The sequence below is a fragment of the Melospiza georgiana genome, chromosome 1 (genome assembly GCF_028018845.1).
Source record: "Melospiza georgiana isolate bMelGeo1 chromosome 1, bMelGeo1.pri, whole genome shotgun sequence".
Classification (NCBI taxonomy): Eukaryota; Metazoa; Chordata; class Aves; order Passeriformes; family Passerellidae; genus Melospiza; species Melospiza georgiana.
The window spans coordinates 108121440-108141923 of record NC_080430.1 but is presented as its reverse complement, the minus strand read 5'-3'; the positions used below and the strand labels follow the sequence as shown (position 1 = coordinate 108141923).

The 20484-nt window shown below is 41.8% G+C and overlaps 1 protein-coding gene across 1 annotated transcript in view; it reads left to right on the top strand.

The window, feature by feature from the left end:
* The first annotated feature begins 2646 nt into the window (after positions 1 to 2646).
* NPC1 (NPC intracellular cholesterol transporter 1) overlaps positions 2647 to 20484 on the top strand; it is a 26475-nt gene continuing 8637 nt past the window's right edge. Inside the window, exons 1-14 of the mRNA XM_058045201.1 lie at positions 2647 to 2806; positions 9511 to 9633; positions 10529 to 10635; positions 11246 to 11421; positions 12308 to 12475; positions 13094 to 13343; positions 14570 to 14646; positions 15234 to 15604; positions 15961 to 16187; positions 16580 to 16680; positions 17592 to 17694; positions 18646 to 18835; positions 19227 to 19409; positions 20066 to 20180. Coding sequence (XP_057901184.1) covers positions 2729 to 2806; positions 9511 to 9633; positions 10529 to 10635; positions 11246 to 11421; positions 12308 to 12475; positions 13094 to 13343; positions 14570 to 14646; positions 15234 to 15604; positions 15961 to 16187; positions 16580 to 16680; positions 17592 to 17694; positions 18646 to 18835; positions 19227 to 19409; positions 20066 to 20180 — 2269 coding nt within the window. The 5' untranslated portion in view covers positions 2647 to 2728. The remainder of the gene's footprint in view (positions 2807 to 9510; positions 9634 to 10528; positions 10636 to 11245; positions 11422 to 12307; positions 12476 to 13093; positions 13344 to 14569; positions 14647 to 15233; positions 15605 to 15960; positions 16188 to 16579; positions 16681 to 17591; positions 17695 to 18645; positions 18836 to 19226; positions 19410 to 20065; positions 20181 to 20484) is intronic.

The window sequence follows — 20484 nt, the reverse complement described above, 5'->3', positions numbered from 1 at the left end:
GATCTGGCAAAGAGCTGTGACCAAGACCAATGGCTGCAGCAGGACTGAAGGCATACCCTGCTCTGTTCACCTGGCTGCCAGGGTATCAAGGCCACATAAAAACAGATACTTGTCTAAATTCCAGCATCTGCCATTGCGCAAGATTTCAGTCTTTGTTAATTGGACTTCATACCTACACCACTTCAGCTTGTGAGTACAAAAAGGCAGCACTCTGAGGGATTGTACTGGAGTAACAGTGTGAATATAGTCAGCCATCTAGAGATATTTGCAAGAGAGTTAGATAAATATTAAAATACTACCCCTTCTCTCTCTTTGTGCTATAGGTGGTAGACAAGGGTGATGTTAATTATTTTATGGTGAAAGTTGTCCTTGCAGTAGCTTTTCTCTTGCTTGTTCCACAACATTGTACATTGTTTCTCTCTCAGCTCTCGTTCTTAAATCACTTATTCACTATGTAATTTATACAGAAAGAAAACACCATTTCTGTTCAGCCAGTTTTGCTATCCTTTGCATGTTTTTCACAAGCACTGAAACAAGGTTCTTGCATTTTTTTTTACCTTGCAGCTATGCAACCTATGCCCACTGAATTCTCTGCTTAAGTGGAGTGCCTGGAACTAGTTCTCCTGCTTCTAGAATCACACTGCATAGTCCTGAATAAATTTATTATTTATGACATGAAAATTAAAACACAATATAACTTTAACTACTCTAGCTTTGTTTGGCACTTGCCAAATGCCAAGTCTTGCATTTAGGGTGGAGTAATCCCACAGAAAAGTACAAGCTGGGCAGTGGCTAGATGGAAAACAGTTTGGAAGAAAAGAACAGGGTGGTTGGGCGAAATGCTGAACATGAGTCAGCAAGCTGCATCAGCAGCAAGAGGGTGGTCAGCAGGTCAAGGGTTAGGGTTCTTTCTCTCTTCAGAACATGTCAGACCACAGCTGGAGTGCTGTGTCCAGGTTTAGGCTCCCCAGAACAAACAAGAAAAACCCAAAAAACCAAACATCTCCCACCCCCCCCCCCCCCCAAAAAAAAGGAAGGAAAAAAGGAAACAAACAAAAAAAAGATACTGACATACTGTAGCAAAATCTATTTTACCGCCACCCCAACAGCTGGGGCTGCTGGAGCAGTGAACTGCGTTTGCTCAGCCCGAAGCAGGAAGCTTGCTGTACTGGCTGTAGGGATATTTTACTAATCATTGCAGCTGCCAAACGGGAGGATGTAGAGAAGGAGGAGTCACACTCTTCTCAGTCAGGAACCATGACAGTACAAGAGGCAGCAGCCTCCAGATGGAACATGGGAAAATCTCTTTAGATACAGGAAAATATTTTACTCCAAGTGTGGTCACTCAGTGGAAGAGTCTGTGCAAAGAAGCTGTGAAATCTCTATCTCTGAAGCTATTAATAGCCGGACTGAGCCACCTGCTCTAACCAGGTTCTACCCTGAGCGGAAAGTCGGATTACATGACCCCAGGGAGGCTGCCGGCCAACACGCCAGCAGTCAGTCTGACACCCAGACTAGTCTGCGTTCCCGTCAGCAGATGGCAATATCAGCTAAATTACATGTTGTTATTCGCGCAGCGATGCGAGTTACCTGTCGAGGAAAGCAATAAAGGGGTGGAGAAATTAGAGACTGCATGCACGGAATGCCTCACGCCCTGCTTTTATTGTGCCTCCTCCCAGCCAGGTCCCGAAGTGATCCCAAGCAGAGTCCAAACAAGCAGAGCCAAAGGTAACAGAGCCCAACACGCAGACAGCTCTGGCAGAGCGCAGCCAGCACTCCCAGAACTGCTGATTGCGACAGCGGTCAGCTCCTGCCGGGAGCGGAGCGGGCAGCGGGCACGGCCCCCGGGACAGCGGGCACGGCCCCCGGGACAGCCCGGAGCCCCGAACTTTGCATCTGACTGCACCCCCACAGCACGCGGGGCTTCCAGACGAGTCCTCAGAAATCACCAATCAGCAGCTTTGAAGCCAAATTAAGGCGCTTTCCCCAAATCCAAAGGCTTTTAAAGCGACTTTTGATATTTACAAACTGAGCGATTAACACTCCCGCGCGGGGACGATGCCGCTGCCCGGCAGCCGGTGCAGCTTGGGCGGGATGGTCCGTCCCGGAGGAGCACGGCTCCGTTCCCGCACCGGGACCAGCTTCCCGCCGGGGCCCCACAGAGCATCGCCCCCCGCACCCTGACGGCGCGGAGCGGCCGTGGCGTGATGGGCGCCCCGCCCGCCGCCGGGACGGGCCGTGCTGGGAAGGCGGTGCCGGGGCGGTTTTTCTGGGCGGGCGGTGAGGAGGGAGGCGGTGCCAGGGGCGGTGTTTCTGGGCAGCCCGTGACGAGGGAGTTGGTGCCGGGGCGGTGTTTCTGGGCAGGCCGTGACGAGGGAGTTGGTGCCGGGGCGGTGTTTCTGGGCAGGCCGTGAGGGGGAGGGCGGTGCCAGGGGCGGTGTTTCTGGGCAGGCCGTGAGGGGGAGGTGGTATCGAGGAGGGTGTTCCTGTTTTGGCTGTGCGGGTGGGGCGGTGCCGAGGGCGGGCCGGCGGTCGCGGTTGGCGGTGGCGCTGGGGCGGCCATCGGCCTCTCCTCGAAGGGGCTGGCGGCTCCGCCCAGGTAGGCGAGAGCGGCCCTTCCAGACTGCGCTGGCGCGGCTGCCTCGCCGCCCTCTTGTTTCCATTTGCTGCTGCTCCGTATTGCTGCCCACAGCGCCTGCCGGTCATCCGCGCTCCAGCCCGCGCCGCCATGGGGACCCCTCAAGGCAGCCCCGGGCGAGGCGGCCTCGGGTTCCTCGTCCTCCTCCTGCTTCTGTCGCCCGTGCGGGTGAGTCCGTGGAGTGGGGAATGCCGGGCCTCCCGGCGTGGTGGGGAGGAGAGGGAGCGGCGGGTGGGCAGCGGGATCCCGCGGGTGCTGCGTGCGGCGGGGCAGCCGCGGTGTCCCCTGCGCACCCCGCGACCGGGGCTGTCCCAGGCGGCGGGGCTGGATCAAGGCGGCGGGTCCCGAGTTAGGCCCCTGGGCTCGGGGCGGCGCGAAGCTGAAGAGAGGTACTGGGGTGTCCCCTCCTCGTCCCCGGTGGGGCTCACCCCGCTTCCCCCGTGCCCCTGGTCCCCGTCGGGACGGGGCTGTCAGCCGGTGGCACGGCAGGCCCGCCGGGAAGCACCCGCGAACTTCAGCCTCTGCCCGGTCCCCGTTGGCTGCGGTCGCAGGCGGCAGCGGCAGCCCCCGGGATGCTCCCGTGGCGTGCCCTGGTTATGCAATGCCCAGTGCATGTGAGTGGACACGCAGTCACATGCTCGGCAGAGGCTTGCAGATGTCGTCGGTGTCTGGTTCGCTTGGCTTGGGGTGTAGCTTAGGCGAGGTGACGGCTTCTTGGAAGTAATGGTCTGTGGAGAGTGAGAGCTGCTGTTTGTTTATGTGCCAGTAGTAAGACTACATATTTCCTTAAAATCGAGGACTAGGGTATGTTGGACTTCTCGGGAGCTTTAGGAAAAAATATGGTACAACATTCGCTCCCCTCCGTCATGTTTTGTTATGCTGAAGCGCAGGATAGGAGCGGGATACTCCACATTCCTCTGGAGAAACAAGGAGTGTCTTGTAAGCCTTAGTGCTTGGCTTTCTTTCCCTCTCTACCTACGTTGAAAACATACTTTCTAGGTCAAGTTTTATGATTAGCTCTTTTTAAACATAGGAGTTTGTCATCTTGTGTATGTGCTGTTCTCATATCCTCTTTGAAAAAAAACTTTTTAAGAGGTTGAACATAAGGTATTAATTCTTCTATTAGTACTGGAGAAGGTGATTGTTAGTAGTGACTCATGATCTTGAGGTGAGTAAGTAATGATACTTCACAGCTAACCAATGCACCTTTATGTAGTGTTTTTTGGAGGAGATATCATCTTGGAGCAATGAGGTGTGTCCTAGGCTGGTAAAGAAATGACAGAATGCTTTCCTTTTCAAGAGGATACTGACATATGGGAACTTGAAATAAGTTCCCCAAATATTTAGGGGAAGAGGCTTTGTGGTCCCTCGAAGTAAACATTACAAAATTACTCTAACCATGCAAGTCTCAGTTGTGTACTGTAAGAAGGCAGAATCTGGTTTTATTGGGAATCTTTGCCATTAACTCTTATTTACAGCCTGACACTTCACAAAAAGGACCCTTGATATCTTTGCAAGGGAAGCTGGTCCTTCAGTTATTCTGAGCCTATTTAGTGTTAGATGCTTGCTGAAGAGAAGCATTGTGAAGTTAAACTGTTCTCTCTCTCAAGTGTACTGCTGGTGTAATGGTTTTGTGCTTTCAGTTGTGATGTTTGTAATCCAAAGTGCCCTATGTCATGTTTCTTTCTGTTTCAAAGCAGTCGGTGGACTGGAGTGGCACTTGAGCTCAGTCTTGCCACTACATATGTATTCACAACTTGAAGTGTTCAGCCTGTATCTTTCACTCTGAACAGTACATGGTACAAGATTTCTGCCAGCTATCCATTACTATTTTATTTTCTTATGAATGTCCTAATGCACTAGATGCTGTTTGTGTGCTTAATGGCCACTACTGCAATTGATCTTTGTATAATTGTGCTAAAACACAAGCTGGTAAATCACTGGCTAATCAAGGTTGGATACAGGTTTCCTGTCAGCAGCTGGGATCCCAAGCTGTATTTGATTTTCTGAAATCCCATGGGAAAATGTTAATGACAAGTGCTGCTCGTGCCAAGTGGCTGCAGTGTGGTGTTGCCTGACCTTGGACATGAAGTTCTGAAATGTCTCTTTGGAGCAGTTTCCTTGTCAGGGTGTAGCTCCAGAACAAGACAGTAACCACTTCATCTAAATTACTTCCTGGAAAATCAGGAGTGACTTGTTCAGCCTTTCTGGATGAAGGTGAGGAAGCTGCCTCAGAAGGGGAGAGATGAGTGAAGGGAGTGACTGGTAGAACTGAGTAGTACCCAGCTGGGCAGTAGCCAAAACAATCTAGGTGTTGTGCATTATTATTATTATTATTATTATTATTATTATTATTATTATTATTAACCTGCAGGACATCAGAGCTGTTTTGGTGCAGATGGGCTTAGCTGCAGACAGGTGCTAGCTGCACTTCCTGATCATGCATGCATCCTTGCAGCTAACATCAGCTTGTCCCCACAGATTCTGAATTATTACTGTTATTGCAGCTTTCTGTTGACTTGGACTTTACTGTGCCATCTGAAATGCTCTTGGATAACTCCAGAACTGTGGCTTGCTTGGCCTGACCAGGAGTAGTAGATTTTTCCATCTGAAAGGAAACAGGCTGGTGACCAAAGGAACAGGAGGAGCTTGGCAGATAAGGCATGGCTCTGAACAAGTTACTGAAAGAGACAAAGAATGACAACTAAACCTGTAAAGTTTCCTTTAGTCCATGCACCTGTTTCCCCCACAGGAAGGGTTGTGAGGTAATATGCAACTTCTGGGGCAGATCTCTGAATTTGACCTGGTGGCCTGATTCCATAAACCAGTCATCACCCATACACCACCCATTTCTTAGGGGTGGTGTAGTGTTTCCTTAGAACTCTCAACCTGGTTGGCAATAGCAGATATTAAGGGGTGCAGGGGAAGAGGGTGCTTTTTCCTAGATTGATCTTTTTGCCCTGCAAGATCCCAGATGCATCATCCTAGATGAAGGAAAGGGAAACAGCTGTATCTGATGCTCTTGCCTTTTCCATACATTAGTAATCCTAGTTTGAAGAATCCAACAGTGTTCACTTGTCATCTGGTATTTGTAAGACCACAAACAGTTGCTGTTTCTGTGTACAGCATCATCATTGTTCTTTGTTTAACAGCTATGTATTCATTGGTGGTGGTGAATGCTGCTGGAAGCATCACAATTTATCAGTTTGTTTCAACCTGCAGTTGAAGAAACATGGGCTGCATTAAATGTGTTTATGATCTGTTGGAACATTAGTTCTATTACAAAGGAATGATAATGCTTGGGAACCAGAAAACTCTTAACAGAACTTTTGTAGAATGCCCATACTTGCTCATGTGCAGATACTTTATAAGGGCTCCTAGAGCCTTGGCCTGAGGTGAAATTTCTCTTCAAACAGGCTAAGCCTGCCAGAAATAGGAATACAGTTTTCTGAACTCTGAGGATATACTGAGGGTTGGTGTTAGTGGTTTCTAAGATATGCTAGAGACAGGAAGGAACAGCCTTTATCTAAGGTTATATTGCTGTTGCTTTATGAAATACTTAGGAAAGTCCCATTTTAATATATGAAGTGCTTAGTTATGTGATCCTAAAAGGAAAACATACAGAAAAAAAAACCAAAACCATGAACTAGCCCTGTGTTACTTATGGAGTATTTTAAGTATTTTGCCTTGTTTAGAAGGCAGTTGGGTTCAACATAGCATTTCTCTGTTGCTTTTGGGGCTAGGCTTTCACCCACTTAAGAAACTTAATAGCCAGGTGAACAATTATCTGACCTAAAAGTCTGACTCTGCAAGCAGCAGCTTTGTCAACTATGACTTATTTACAACCACACTTAGTCATCCCTATCTCAGCCTACCCTCATAGGAGCATTCTTCTGAAAGAATGGAAAGAGCACAGTGCTTGTCTTACTCTCTAACTTAATCTAGCTTTTACTGGAGGGGTTTCAGAGAGAAGAACTGTCAGCTCTATCTTATCTGTGGCAGTGGAGTAGTTACGTAGGTATTTGTATCCCTGAATGCTGCCTCAGCCAGAGGAGACCAGGCCTCTCCTGTATTTTGGGCCTGACTCAATGTTAACTTGTTAGTCTTCAAGACCTATCAATTTAGGCTATTGATGCATAATGATTTGGTGTGTTTTTAGGCTTATTGACTTGGTTCAACCACTGTAAATCAAGCATCCCCAAAGCTTACTGGTGGTTCAGGGGACAAACTCACAGTTTTATTGGTGAAATCCTGCTAGGTAATGGCATAAATGTAAAATCTTAAGCTGTTTCTGAAACTGCCTTTTTGGTGTTAATACTGAAACAGAGTGTTCAGACTTGCAGTTCTAGGCCCAAGTACTCTTCTAATAGTTTAAAGCAGCTGATCTGTTCAGCTTTCTTTAAACAGGCTGAAAGTTTGAGTGGCAAACATTGTTTTTTCCATTGTATGTTTTATTGCTGTGGAACTTCAGGAATGTGATTTGAAAGTCTTTATCCAAATTCAAATGTAAACTAATACTAGGTCGAACTTTGTCTTACTTTATTTTTCTTTTGTGTTTAGCTGTTTAATGTACCTTTTGGTACATTACCAAGTGTCATGTGCAAGTAAATTGTTTTATGTTCTGTCCTGAAAATGATGACAGAAAGCCTTGTAGGTAAATTTATAAACATAAGACAGATTGTATTATGTTTTGTATCCATGTAGCTATAACCAAGGAATTGCTGCCTTGAAACACAGATAATGTTTTTAAAACAATTGAATTATCAGTCAGACTGACATGGTAGCTGAAATTTACTCAAGTTTTTCTATGCAAGAAGTGCCCTGATAAGTTTTTTGTAACTGTAACTGCATTACCATGTTTCCCACACATTCCACTCTGGAAGAAACAAAGTCTTTCTCTAAAGAGTAGGTTGATGAATTTGTGTGTTTTAAAAAATAAGTGTTAGATAACAAGATGTAATGAAGCACAGAAAGTGTTTTTTAGAAAGGATGCTTACAAATTGTTCTAGACTAAATACGGAAGCCAGCCTGATACTGAAGAAATAACTAATCCTTTTCTCACAGGCATTGCAAAGCAGCTCCAAATTCCTTGCCCTTTTGCAAGAATAGTAGTGAATCTGTGCTTCCCCTTGAAGAAACAAGTCACTTCTGATGCTGCTACAAACAGCAGAACCATTTCCACTGCTAGTAGATTGTTTGCTGTTAAAACTGGGGCATTATAGGTGTGAGGAAGCAGAGTTGAAGATGATGACATCTAAATTTGCATCATAGTAGTGTTAACTTCTTAGATTAACTTGGTGCATGAACAAATTTACAATGGAGTTTTGAGAAATAGTCTAAAAATTATGGAAGTTTGACTTTTTGGCTTGGCGTTAATAACACTAATACTGGTGTTAAACATTCAGTGTTTATCAGTGTAATCTTAAAGGGTGTTATCCAGCTTCTATCATAGAACATGGTAATACTGAACAGCTGGTTGTGGGTTTAACTAGAAGATGTGCTAGAATAGACAAATGAAATGGTGATCTAGATGATCACTTAAACTGACTTTTAGACCTGGCTTACAGTGAGTAACTTTGAGTTGGCCTCTGTTGCCCTGGTTAGGGGAAAGAGGAAACAAGTCTTGGGTTGGGTAAATTAATGATGGTTGTTGTCCCTGATAAACAGCCAACTACTGAAGTTCTTTTTGAAGAACTGTCAGTGTTGTTCAGCACAAAAATGGATGTTATAGAGGCACTGTGTTTCTGGGTAGCTCTTGGGCATTGTCAGGACAGCCTTTCAGGGGCCTCTCTGGTCAGTAAATAATACTATTCATGGTCAAGCACAAAGCACAGCAGTCTGTCCTTGCAGCAACAACATATGGTGTCTCTAAAATGCTAAGTCAAGGTTGTTTGGGAGATCCAAATAGGTCAGTTATATCTCAAACTGTACTAAGCAAACTCCTGATCAGAGCTGGCAGAAGTGTAGTAAATGTTTGTGCAGTCTGCTTTGCAGCCCAGGTGGTAGGAAAACTTTGGAGCTGTGTTAAAGCTTTTGTTGTAAATAGCTTGTTATTGCATTAAATGTTTTAATTTTCAGAATAAATATTTTGGCTTAGTATCTCAGATGTTTCAGTGTCAGTACCACTGAACAAAAATAAAAGGCTTTCAAGGTGCCACTGCCATTTTTCAATTTCTTTTATACACCTAATAAAGAACAAATTTCTGAATTTCAATAGTCCCTTAAATTAAAACATCTTTAAAATGAGGTTTTTTTCTTAGCACTGTAATCCCATTTAAATGTTCCATGCTTTGGCTTGAAAGTGGTAATGGAGGGCATTCTTTGAGATTGTGATAATATATGTAAGGCAGATGTGGAGCTATGAAGTTCTGTTTCAGAATCCTCTCTGTGCTGCTGTTTCCTCAATCTGTCACTGTAATGAGTTTTCAGGAAGGATCAGGAGGTGGCAGGAGGAAGTGAGATTGCACATAAGCAATAAGTTTCTCTCCATGTGTGCTGACTTGTAGTCTAATGTGACATTTTAACTCAACAATTATGGTGTTGTCTTGCATGAACAAATTATTTTCTAAATCACCTTGTACTTGAAGATGTTTTTCAGGTATTATTTAGGTTCTTCTTAAGCAACTCTTATACTTGATCTTAACTGTAGGTTGTGCACCTCCTGTTTCTGTAATGATCAAGGGAAGGTGGGGAGCTGAGCTGAAGATCAGTGGTGATGTGCACCATGTTAAAAACACCTGCTTTTGTTTGAGTTAGCAGGAAGTTATCAGATCTGGACTGCAAGTGCCTTTGGGGTAGTAGCACATAAATTCTACAATAGCTGAGATATTTGGCAACTATTCCTTGCAGTTAATCACTGTTTTGTTGATTAGGTACTTCCACAAATGTGTGTCTGGTATGGAGAATGTGGAGTTGCTTCTGGAGACAAGAGGTACAACTGTGCTTATGATGGGCCCCCAATAGCGCTACCAGAAGATGGCTATGACTTAATGCAGGTAAGGTTCTCTTGTAGGTTGCTGCTAAAAAAATTTTCTCCAACAGCAGAATTCTGTATTGGGTTCTTTTGGACCTGTGCTATGACCTCTCATCCTAACCTGATGAGAAAGTGTACAGATTGTCTCTGATTTCTCAGGTCCAGCTGGGTTAAGGGAATGTACCTCAGTTTCTTTTCAGAGGTACAAGAAGTCTCTCTCTTCATGCACAACACAGCATATTGCCAGATTTGCCTTCTGGCATCTGATAGTTCAAAGCTTTAAAGAGTGAAATAACTACAGAGTTGAACAATGGTTAGACTGGTGACAGGAGTGACTTCATTAAATATGTAGGCGGGCTAACTGCTGCTGTGTATTGTTTCTGAAGAATTAATGTACAGTTCTTGTATGTTTGTATCAGTTATACTTATGTTAAATGCATTTGTCTTTTCTACAAAGTGAACATGAAGCAGCTCTTCCAGGTAATCAGTGGTTTTATGGTTAGCTTGCCTTCTGAGACTTTAAAATCTGATACTATCCAGAAGGAGTACTAGAAGATAAGCTGCAGGAATACTTTCAACTTGGATAAACATGTGTTGTCCTCTTAGCAATAGGCTCTCAAATGCCATTATCATTCTATATATAGACCCTGGTGACTAAAGATCATCTGAAGGAGCTTTTCAAAAGGAAGTGCTGCCTTGAATAAAAGAAGTGAAAAAAGTGATTCTTCTCTCCAGTTTCTAAACAAAAATCTTGTTTGCTGGACTGTTTTCCTCCTATGCGTCTCCCACAGCAACAGCTGCTGTGTTCTGAAATATGTTGATTCAAACCCCATGATTAAAATGAGTTCTGAAGTCTTAAACATTCTTTTTCTTCCTTTCCTCTTGATCTGAATGTTGTTTTTTGTTTTTTTCTTAAGGAACTCTGTCCGGGTTTATTCTTTGGCAATGTTAGCACTTGCTGTGATGTTCATCAGCTTCAGACTTTGAAAAATAACTTGCAGCTGCCTCTGCAGTTTCTCTCCAGGTATGCTAATGAATGGCTAAGCAACTAATTTTATGATAGAATAACAAAGCACTTGTCTTCAAGTAGACTGTAGAAAAAGAGAAAAAGTGGTAATTTCATTAACGGATTATTGGAGCAAGGTGCTGGAGTGGCTTTCTTATCCCTAGCAGCAGGCTGCAATGTCATGAAACAACTACTTGCAGTCTGGATTGATTTAGCTGGTAAGAATAAACATTCCCTTAGCTTGCCTCAAGCTACTTTATCTAATGAAACCTTCAGGAGAGGGTGACAATGTAGCATTTGGTCTTGTTCTTACTAGGACATTAAGAAGTCTAAGCCTTTCTACTAGCAACAGTTATGTTTTTCTTCAAATTTCAGTAAAATTGTTTGAACCTGCTATTTCAGGCAGGCAATTTTCTTAGTGACTTATAGTGCTTAAAATTGTTCATCTGTAGCATCAACAATTGTCATATTGCTGATTAAAATCTTACAGAATTTAAATCTTTTGTTCTGTTGCTCTGAGCAGAATGTTTATATTTGCAAGGTGTATCTGACTTGACCTACATAGCACCTTTACCTCTTAATCTGATTGCTGTTCATTGGTTTTCCTACCAATTGGCTTTCCTTCCAGATGTCCATCGTGTTTTTACAACTTGATAAACCTCTTCTGTGAACTGACTTGTAGTCCCAATCAGTCTGACTTTTTGAATGTTACAAGCACCATACCTTACTATGATCCCATTTCAAAAGAGAACAAAAGTAGCATTACAGAGCTGCAGTACTTCATTGGAGATCGATTTGCAAATGGTGAGTAAGCAGTTTGTTAATTTACCTTGGTGTTTGTCCAGGTAACAAGACCAGTGCTTTTTCAGAAAGTCAGAGAGATGTTTCCCCCCCTAATTCTGTCTTTTTGAAGTTTGAGTCATCACATAGGTAACAGTCGGTCCCCCTTAAAACTTATGGAACACTTAAGTTCTGCCTGGGCAGGGGACGTTCATTACACTGACACTGTTAAATAACAATGTTTTAAAGGTTCAGTCGAGGATGAACATCTGACAAACAATTAATAGCTGATAACTCTGATGACTTTAACTTCAGAAAAATAAAGTTTTTTGCCAAATATTGAATGTCCAAAGTCTACCTGATACTAAAACAGTCTGGCAAGCATGATAATAAAATTTGTACACACAATGGTTCTCTTAAGAGGTACTCAGTCTTGAAATGGACTGTCTAGTCCTTTGTCAAAATCAGATGTTTTTACAGAACAGTGCATTGGGGTTGTATTTTGATTTTGTAGCAAGCTTAAAGCATTAATTCAGTCTTTTTATGCTTTTTGCAGTAAACTTTAATAAAATTGAGACACTTGATAATTGTATACAGCCTACAAGTTGAAAGTACCTTAAATGGTTTTCATAGCTTTCCCTGAAAATAATATTAGGTAATGTTTCCTGTCAAGCAGAAAAGTAGGTTCTAGCATAATGCAGATTTGAGTGGCTTTCTCAGAGCAAGGTGGCTGTAACAAAGCATTGCAACCTTTATTACTATAAATACAACTGAAAGCATTAGTTCACTATCCTAAGATATTTCTACTTGAAAACTGTAAGTATGTTCCTGGAACTTGGGGAGTCTCTAATAATGGAAATACTTGGAATGCTTACTCAAATTATGACATTGGTTTAATGACTCTTCCCAGCAATGTATAATGCCTGCAAAGATGTGGAGGCTCCATCGAGCAATGTTAAAGCACTGGGGTTGCTGTGTGGGAAGGATGCTAAAGACTGCAATGCAACCAATTGGATTGAGTACATGTTTAGTAAAGACAATGGACAAACTCCTTTCAGCATAATTCCAATTTTTTCAGGTAAGAAACTGAATAGTCCTTGTCTTTGAAACTTCTGTCAAAGGCTGGGTGCTAGAGCATTGATGTTTAAACAGCTGCCCAGCATTGAAAGTCTGCAGTCAGAGGCTTTCAAAGGAATGTAGGATTAACTTACCTTTTTTTTTATTTCTGCTTGGAAACCATACTTTGGGGTTTTTTCTATATAGCTTCTTACTGTAGAAGTCTCTAAAAATCTGTGGTAGAGTTTTAGGTAAGCCTAGGTAAGTGGCTACTTGTATTCCTTGGGAAATAGGCAGTACCCTCATCCTTGAGGATTTCATTAACAGAAAATTATTGTTACACATTTCGCAATCTGAATAGATAAGAGGGATGACAAATCATTGCTGGGATGATAGAAATATGTGCTTATTACTTTTACAGACCAAAGTGTTACAGACATGACCAGTCAATTAATTATTAGACAACTGTAAATAGTTGGTACCTGTTGTGGAAAAGGCAGTGGATTCTTCATCTGTAAGACCAGGAAATGCTGCTCTACACAGGGGCTGTGGGCTTTCATATAAAGGGTTAACTCATAACTGGGAAGGTCTGAATTTTTCCTGGTAGTAAACTGACTCTGCAACTTGTGATTTGTCATAGATGTTCCTGTCCATGGAATGAACCCCATGAATAATGCTACCAAAGGCTGTAATGAGTCCGTGGATGATTCAACAGGACCATGCAGCTGTCAGGACTGTTCAATTGTCTGTGGTCCAAAACCTCAGCCCCCTCCATTGCCTCCCCCTTGGCTATTGTTTGGTTTGGATGCTGTCTATGTCATCATGTGGATCTCATACATGGGCTTTCTACTCATATTTTTTGCACTAGTTTTTGGAGTCTGGTGTTACAGGTAAAGCATTCAAAATGCTAAGCTCTGCAAGTCACTTGTTTATCTCTGAGAACTTCTTTGCCCTGGTCAGATGCCTATGTCCTGTCTACTTCAGCCAGCCAAAAGTCATGTTCTGTAGCAAATAACACATATACTTACGAAAAATGTTCTAACAGCTAAAACAGCCTGGTAAAAAGTGATTGCAGAAGTTGGTTTAGTTGATGCATATGTGTCATAGCATTCTTAGGTACAGAATCACATACGCTATTCTTCAGCTTTTATAACTAAGTATGCAGAAGTCTGGGAAAACAAACTTTCACAACAAAACAGTCACTGCTCTATTGCAAATGAAGTAATAAATAATTTTTCCTAGTCTCCTATTTTGAAAAAAACTAAATGAAAGCTAAGCTTTCAGTAATAATAGCATATCACCCTTGGTCACATGGCTGGAGCACTTCTCCTATGAAGACAGGCTGAGAGAGTTAGGGCTGTTCAGCCTGGAGAAGAAAAGGCTCTAGGGTTTCCTTACAGCACCTTCCAGTAACTAAAGGGGGGCTACTAGAGGGCTGGAGAGGGACTTCTTACACAAGGGCATGTAGTGACAGGACAAGGGGCAATGGTCTTAAGCTGAGGGAGAGTAGATGTGGATTAGTTCTTAAAAACAAATTCTGTCCTGTAAGGGTATTGAATCAGTGGAAGAGGTGGTGCACTCACCATTTCTGGAGGTGTTCAAGGCAGACTCGACTGGACTCTAAGTAAACTGATGTAGTGAAGAGATGTCCCTGTTCATGGCAAGGGAGTTGGAATTAAATGATCTTTAAGGTTTGCTTCCAACCTAAACCATTCTGGTTGTGTGGTTGTTCAGTTATAACCAGAAAACTGAAGTTGCTGTGTAGTAAGAATTAAGTCTGCTTGGAAAAGGATAGTGGGTATGACAATTTGATATGTTCAGCAGCCTTACCTTAGTGGACATCATGATGTGGTGTATTGGAGATGCCTAGTTCATATTTCTAATGTAAAAATCTCTTGCAAATATGAACTTAGAATCAATTTAAAGAAATTCTTTGTGTTGTTAATGCTAGTGATCTTCTAAATGTGCATAAAGAATCTGTGCTTGATGTAAGCTGAAAAAGTTTGTTAAGATAGCTGACGTGGTGTTCCAAGAGATCACAAAGCTGGAGACTGTTGTACAAACAGTACAGATGCCTTTTTGGACAAGCAGGATAACAGAGTTTCTTGCCTTGCAGGAGGCGGCACTTTGTCTCAGAGTACACCCCGATTGACAGCAATGTAGCCTTTTCTGTGAATTCCCACCGTGACAATGGTATGTCTTGGATAACAGTAAAGGGTTTATTACAAACTCTATTTAAGTGTATCCGTTTCCTATGATTGGGCTCTGGAGTTTTAGCTTTGTTAGGCTACAAGTCCATTCTGAGAGGGACTTCAGCCTTTTGACCAGTATCTCTCTTCTTTTAGAGTAGTACTTACCCCTATTTCACTGGATGCTGAAAGCCCTGGGTACTCCCCTCATGGATGTAGCTAAGCTCTAAGGAAGTTCTGGAGAGCTTTGTTGTGGGAGTATAGAGAGGACAACATGATCATGTTTTGACTCATCCATGTATCCATTTAAAGCATATTGGAAAAGCATAATTTAAAGCTTATTGTACTGTAACTTGTGTACCAGCTGAGGTAGCTTGTTTTATTGCTTATATATATTTTAGCTTTATTTGCTACCCCTACTGCTGTCAAACACAACCTTATATTACAAGGGGCAACATAGGTACGAGCTGTTTTCTGCCCCTTGGCCTCAATCAGGGATTGATGAATAAAATTTCTTTTTTCTGAATGGACTCCAAGAAAGTGCTATTTTACTGACTTCTCAAATATTTACTGTTTTTCTTGCTCTTGCAGGAAGCATTACCTGTGGTGAAAGGCTCGGTGAAAGGTTTGAGAATGGCCTGAGGATGACATTTACATCATGGGGGGCTTTCTGTGTCAGAAATCCACGTCCTGTTATCCTCTTCTCTGTGGTCTTCATTGCAATGTGCTGCTCAGGCTTTGTATATATTAAAGCAACTACAAATCCTGTAGATCTTTGGTCAGCTCCAAGCAGCCAAGCCCGCAAGGAGAAGGAATACTTTGACACGCACTTTGGACCTTTCTTCCGTACTGAACAAATTATTATTCAAGCACCAAAGAGCCACCCAGACACCTACTCACCTTACCCATCAGGAGAAGATGTGCCTTTTGGCCCTCCCCTTACCAAAGATATTCTCCATCAGGTAATTGGGACTTACCAAGAGCAAAGACCTAAGCATACTTAACAGGTATAACCACATGGAGTTGGCTTCCACCTGCAATGTTATGTATCCATCAAAACACTCACTAGATATTCTTATTAAAAATCATAGCCTTACTATAAAAGCTTTTTGCTGGACACCTTTCTGTCAGAGAGACACTTGCCAGCTAAGTCTCTGTTCATAGTATGAACACAGAAATAATGTTTTTGTAATGTGCTTCTATCGATATGTGCCTCTGTCTCTGGCAATTGCAAGAATATATTGTGCACTTAAGTCCTGTCTTGCAAGGAAAGTGCTTTCTCATGCTGCTCCTAAACTATGGTTTGTTTTGTTTTAAGGTACTGGATTTGCAGGATGCTATTGTCAACATCACTGCTTCTTATGACAATGAGACTGTAATGCTGAAGGACATTTGCCTGGCTCCTCTTGCTCCCTACAACAACAACTGCACTATCCTGAGCGTACTCAACTACTTTCAGAACAGCCATTCTGTTCTGGATCACACTGTTGGGGATGAGTTCTTTGTCTATGCTGATTACCACACTCACTTCTTATACTGTGTTCGGTGAGCAGTACAATTGCATGCTTTTTAATCAAGTTGCCAGTTCAGCTTGCTTTGGTGTGGACGCTGGCTCTGGTTTACCTTAAACATGTTTTCAGTGCTTCTGAAGAGTTCTGAACAGAAGACCAGTTTCTGAGCTTTCTCTTTAGTTTGTAGTTCAGTTGGTTAGAAGGTACTCCTTGTCTTAAAGGCTGTAAGGCAGCCACCTTTAAAACTGTGTTTAAATTAAAAGCAAATGCAGCACAAGAGCAGTGTACCACTAGCAGTCTTGTCTTGTTTGTCTTGATTTTCAGTTGTAACACAACAGCTTTTTACTGTTTTGTGCTTTTTACTGTTTTGTGCCTCAGCTGTCACTGGTAGCAGAAGCTAACAGTTATTGCTGGTGATCTCTTTAGGGCTCCAGCATCACTGAATGACACAAGCTTGCTTCACGATCCCTGCTTAGGAACATTTGGTGGACCTGTATTTCCGTGGCTGGTGTTGGGAGGATATGATGGTGAGTGGCAAAACAGTATTGCAGCATAAATCTGAGAGTACATTCTTGTGTGCTGTTTTTGCTGCTAAAGGTGTGTTCTCATTTAACACAGCTGTTTAAATGCAGTCCAAAGAAACTGGAGTTTTTTAAACTTTCAATAAGTAAGGGTGTTTTAAATAAGTTTTCAGTAGACCAGTGCTGGGATTGGAGGCAGACTACTCTGAAAGTGCAAAATGCAAGCAATCTGTAATTGGAACATACTTGTCAACAGGAGAAATGTTTGGTCTGCTTTGGGCCTGGTAAAAGACAAAGACGTGAAGCAGCTCAGGTTTACATGATGGGATGTATGTGTATTTTGCTTTGAGTTAGAATAAAGTTTTGTTACTGATCTGACAAAGCAGTTAAGAATAGATTAAAGTGTTCAAAAGGAAATTCTTTCATAATTACTCTTAAGCCAGGATTTTGCTCAAGCAATTTATCTAATTAAACATAACTTGGTAGTATATTTGTGTTTAATATATCTGAAATAGCATTTAAAGGCAAGTGCCTATTTATTAAACTGTAGGGGATTTGTATTTGCTTTGAGTAATATCTGAGTATGCAAGGCGTACAGTGTTAGGAAGCCACATTTCTCATTAGATGGGAAGTCATAAGCAGTGGTTATAAAGTAGCTTTTTGTCCAACTAGGCAACAATGTAACATTGTGGTGTGATGAACATGTTAAACAATGAATAATTACTCTGGAATGCAATCTGTAGTGCTTATCAGCTTTGGTTCTTATTTCAGTAGTATGTTTCAGAATTCAGTGATGTTCAGTGGAGTTACAGGGATGGGATTGCTTTGGGCAATGCTAATTTTAAACTTATTTGTATCTGCTATACAAGAAAGTAAATTCCATTTTTTTAATGCCAAACATTTTATTTCTTCTATAGATGATAACTATAATAATGCTACAGCTCTTGTTATTACTTTTCCTGTCAACAACTACTACAATGACTCAAAAAATCTGATGAAAGCCTTGGCATGGGAAAAAGAGTAAGTAGTCATCCTGTATTCTGAAATGCATACATGACTTAAAGCAGCTTTAAATGTTGATTAAAAAAGCCTACCTGCACTGTACTGACAGTTTTTCAGTAGAACTACAGGGATGTTTCAAGAGGCAGCAAAAGTGGTTAAAACCAGACTGTGCTGGTCATAAGACCTTCACTTTGTCTGGCACACTTAATTTGCTTTGAGACACAGGTTCTAGTCCTCTTAGTGACCATCTAGCCCAGTAGTACTTGCCAATAAGCAACTTCAGAAATGATTTATTTTACTGTGGCTAGAATTATGCAGGTAGACTCTTTAATGTACTGGACCATTAACCATGGGTGGAAAGGTCAGGCCTGATGCTGTAGTTCTTTACCTTTAATTTTTAAAAATGTCATCCAGATGAACATCTAAGGCTTTTGTCCCCTCTACCACCTTGAAGAGCTAGCTTACACAGGCCAGCTGCTCTGGCTGTCAGTTCAGATAAAAACTACTGTACTGGAAAGTTTGTGACAAAAGAGAAGTATGAGAAGCATCTGCCTGTGTCACAAGCACCAGCACCTCCCAAGTTGGGGAACTGAAACAAGGGCTAATAAATTGTTCCAGTACTGTAAGCAAGCTGCAGTCATCTTTCATGTGTGTATTTCTAGGTCTAGCTTTGAGGAAAATTGTGCTTAGCGTTTGAAATAGCTCATGCAAAGTACTTATTGGTCCTCAAACGTTAGAGAGAACATGGAAAGTATTTCAATGTAGTGTATTTCTAGTTCTTAAAGTAGAGTTACAGATATGTGTAGCCAGCACCTCTCTTTTAAAACTGAGTAAGGTCCCCTCAAACTGTCTGGCTACTCTTGTACCACACAGATGATGTAAATTTGCCATCAACTGACTTTCAGGTATTTCTAGTGGAAGATGTTTTATCCTTTTAAAGTGTGATCGACCTCTGGTTTTGTTTTTTAGATTTATTAACTTTCTGAAGAACTACAATAACTCAAACTTAACGATATCATTTTCTGCTGAACGGAGTATTGAAGATGAGATCAACCGCGAGAGCAACAGTGATGTTAGCGTTGTGTTGATAAGCTATCTTGTGATGTTCCTCTACATCTCTATAGCTTTGGGACATATCCAGAGCTGTAGAAGACTGCTGGTATGTGTATAGTTTTCATTGCTATAAAGACTGAAGCTAGAGCTTGCTGGTAGCTGTAAGTCACTTAACTATTTTTGCAGAATGCTGATGTTTTTTATTACAGCATTGAGTCTTTCATGGGCAGGAGTTAGGGGGAGCATTGTTTTTCTGCTAGACAATTAATATGTATTTCATAGTTTCAGTTGAGTTCTTTCACTTGATGTTCAGTTCACATCAGCTTTAAGACTTGCAGCTTCAGGGTTGATAATTTTTTTTAAATATCTGAATCTTCAAAAAAACCGTGAAATGTTTTCTGCTACCTAGACTAAATGTTAGAAATGTTTTGCCTTTGCAATAATCTATTCTGTGGGATGATGCTTGTTTGGCTGATGTTCAGTGCTACTTTTTTTAGGTGGATTCGAAGATCTCTCTGGGCATTGCAGGCATCCTGATTGTACTGAGCTCAGTAGCATGTTCTATAGGCATTTTCAGCTACTTTGGAATCCCACTGACACTGATTGTGATAGAAGTAATTCCTTTCTTGGTGCTGGCTATTGGAGTGGACAACATTTTCATTATGGTTCAGACACTTCAGGTATTTATTCTTGCATAGAGACTTTTAGTAAAGTGCCAGTCATTGTTGAAGGCTGTAAACTCGTAGTCTTCTGTGTTCCAGTGCTCAGCTCAGTGTGAGCAGCTCTGGACTCTCACAAGGTATCTTGTGAGAGTGAAAGAAAGACAGGAATCTGTGTACCTTCTACCTTCAGAAAAAAACCTCTAATTTATGTCTATATTTTTAATATTGCTGCTTGATATCAAAATAGTTGTAGAACTCAACTGGTATTTTGATCACTTGTAATTTTAGCATATTGTAAGCGGTAGTCATGAACCAAACTATATGCTTAAGACTAGGAAGGACTTTAGGCACTAAGTCTTAGTGGGTAACAAGCTTTTAAATTTGACAGGTTCAATAACCCACTGAAACTGGTACTGCCTCTGTCACATGTGTAGTTTTATCTGAAGTATTGAACTTAGTACTATATTTTAAATTTGAAGCAAGACAACAAGTAATGTTCAGGCTGCTCTTATTTTAGAGAGTCTTAGCTGATTTTTATCTAACTCTTGTTAATGCAGTGGAAACAACAAAAGATAGCTTAGAATATTTTAAAGTTTCAGGTTTTTTGCAGCCATATGAAATAGCTTTATAAATTGCATGATTCCTAACAATAATAAATTATTGCCTTAAAACAGAGAGATGAACGCCTTCAGGGTGAAACTCTGGATAAACAGATTGGCAGAGTCTTGGGAGATGTGGCACCCAGTATGTTTCTCTCATCCTTTTCAGAGACTGTGGCATTCTTTCTTGGTAAGACTCCTTTAATATTTGAAGATAAGGGCCTTATCATAACTACATGTTTCAAGAATAAACACAATACTAAAATATAAAAGCAAAATAGGAATTTGTAGAGGCCGTTTAGCTTAGTTGTTCATTGTTAATATCAAGTTAAATTTCTGCTGGGGATAGGCATTGGAGTACTTTAAGAGTCTGGCATAGTTAAAAAGATCCATAGTTAAAAAACTCTGAATCTGTCAAGCCTTTCAGCCTGAAAGACTGGGGGTTTTTACTGACTTGCAGTGGCTGACAAGTCTCAATTTGACCTTAGGAATAG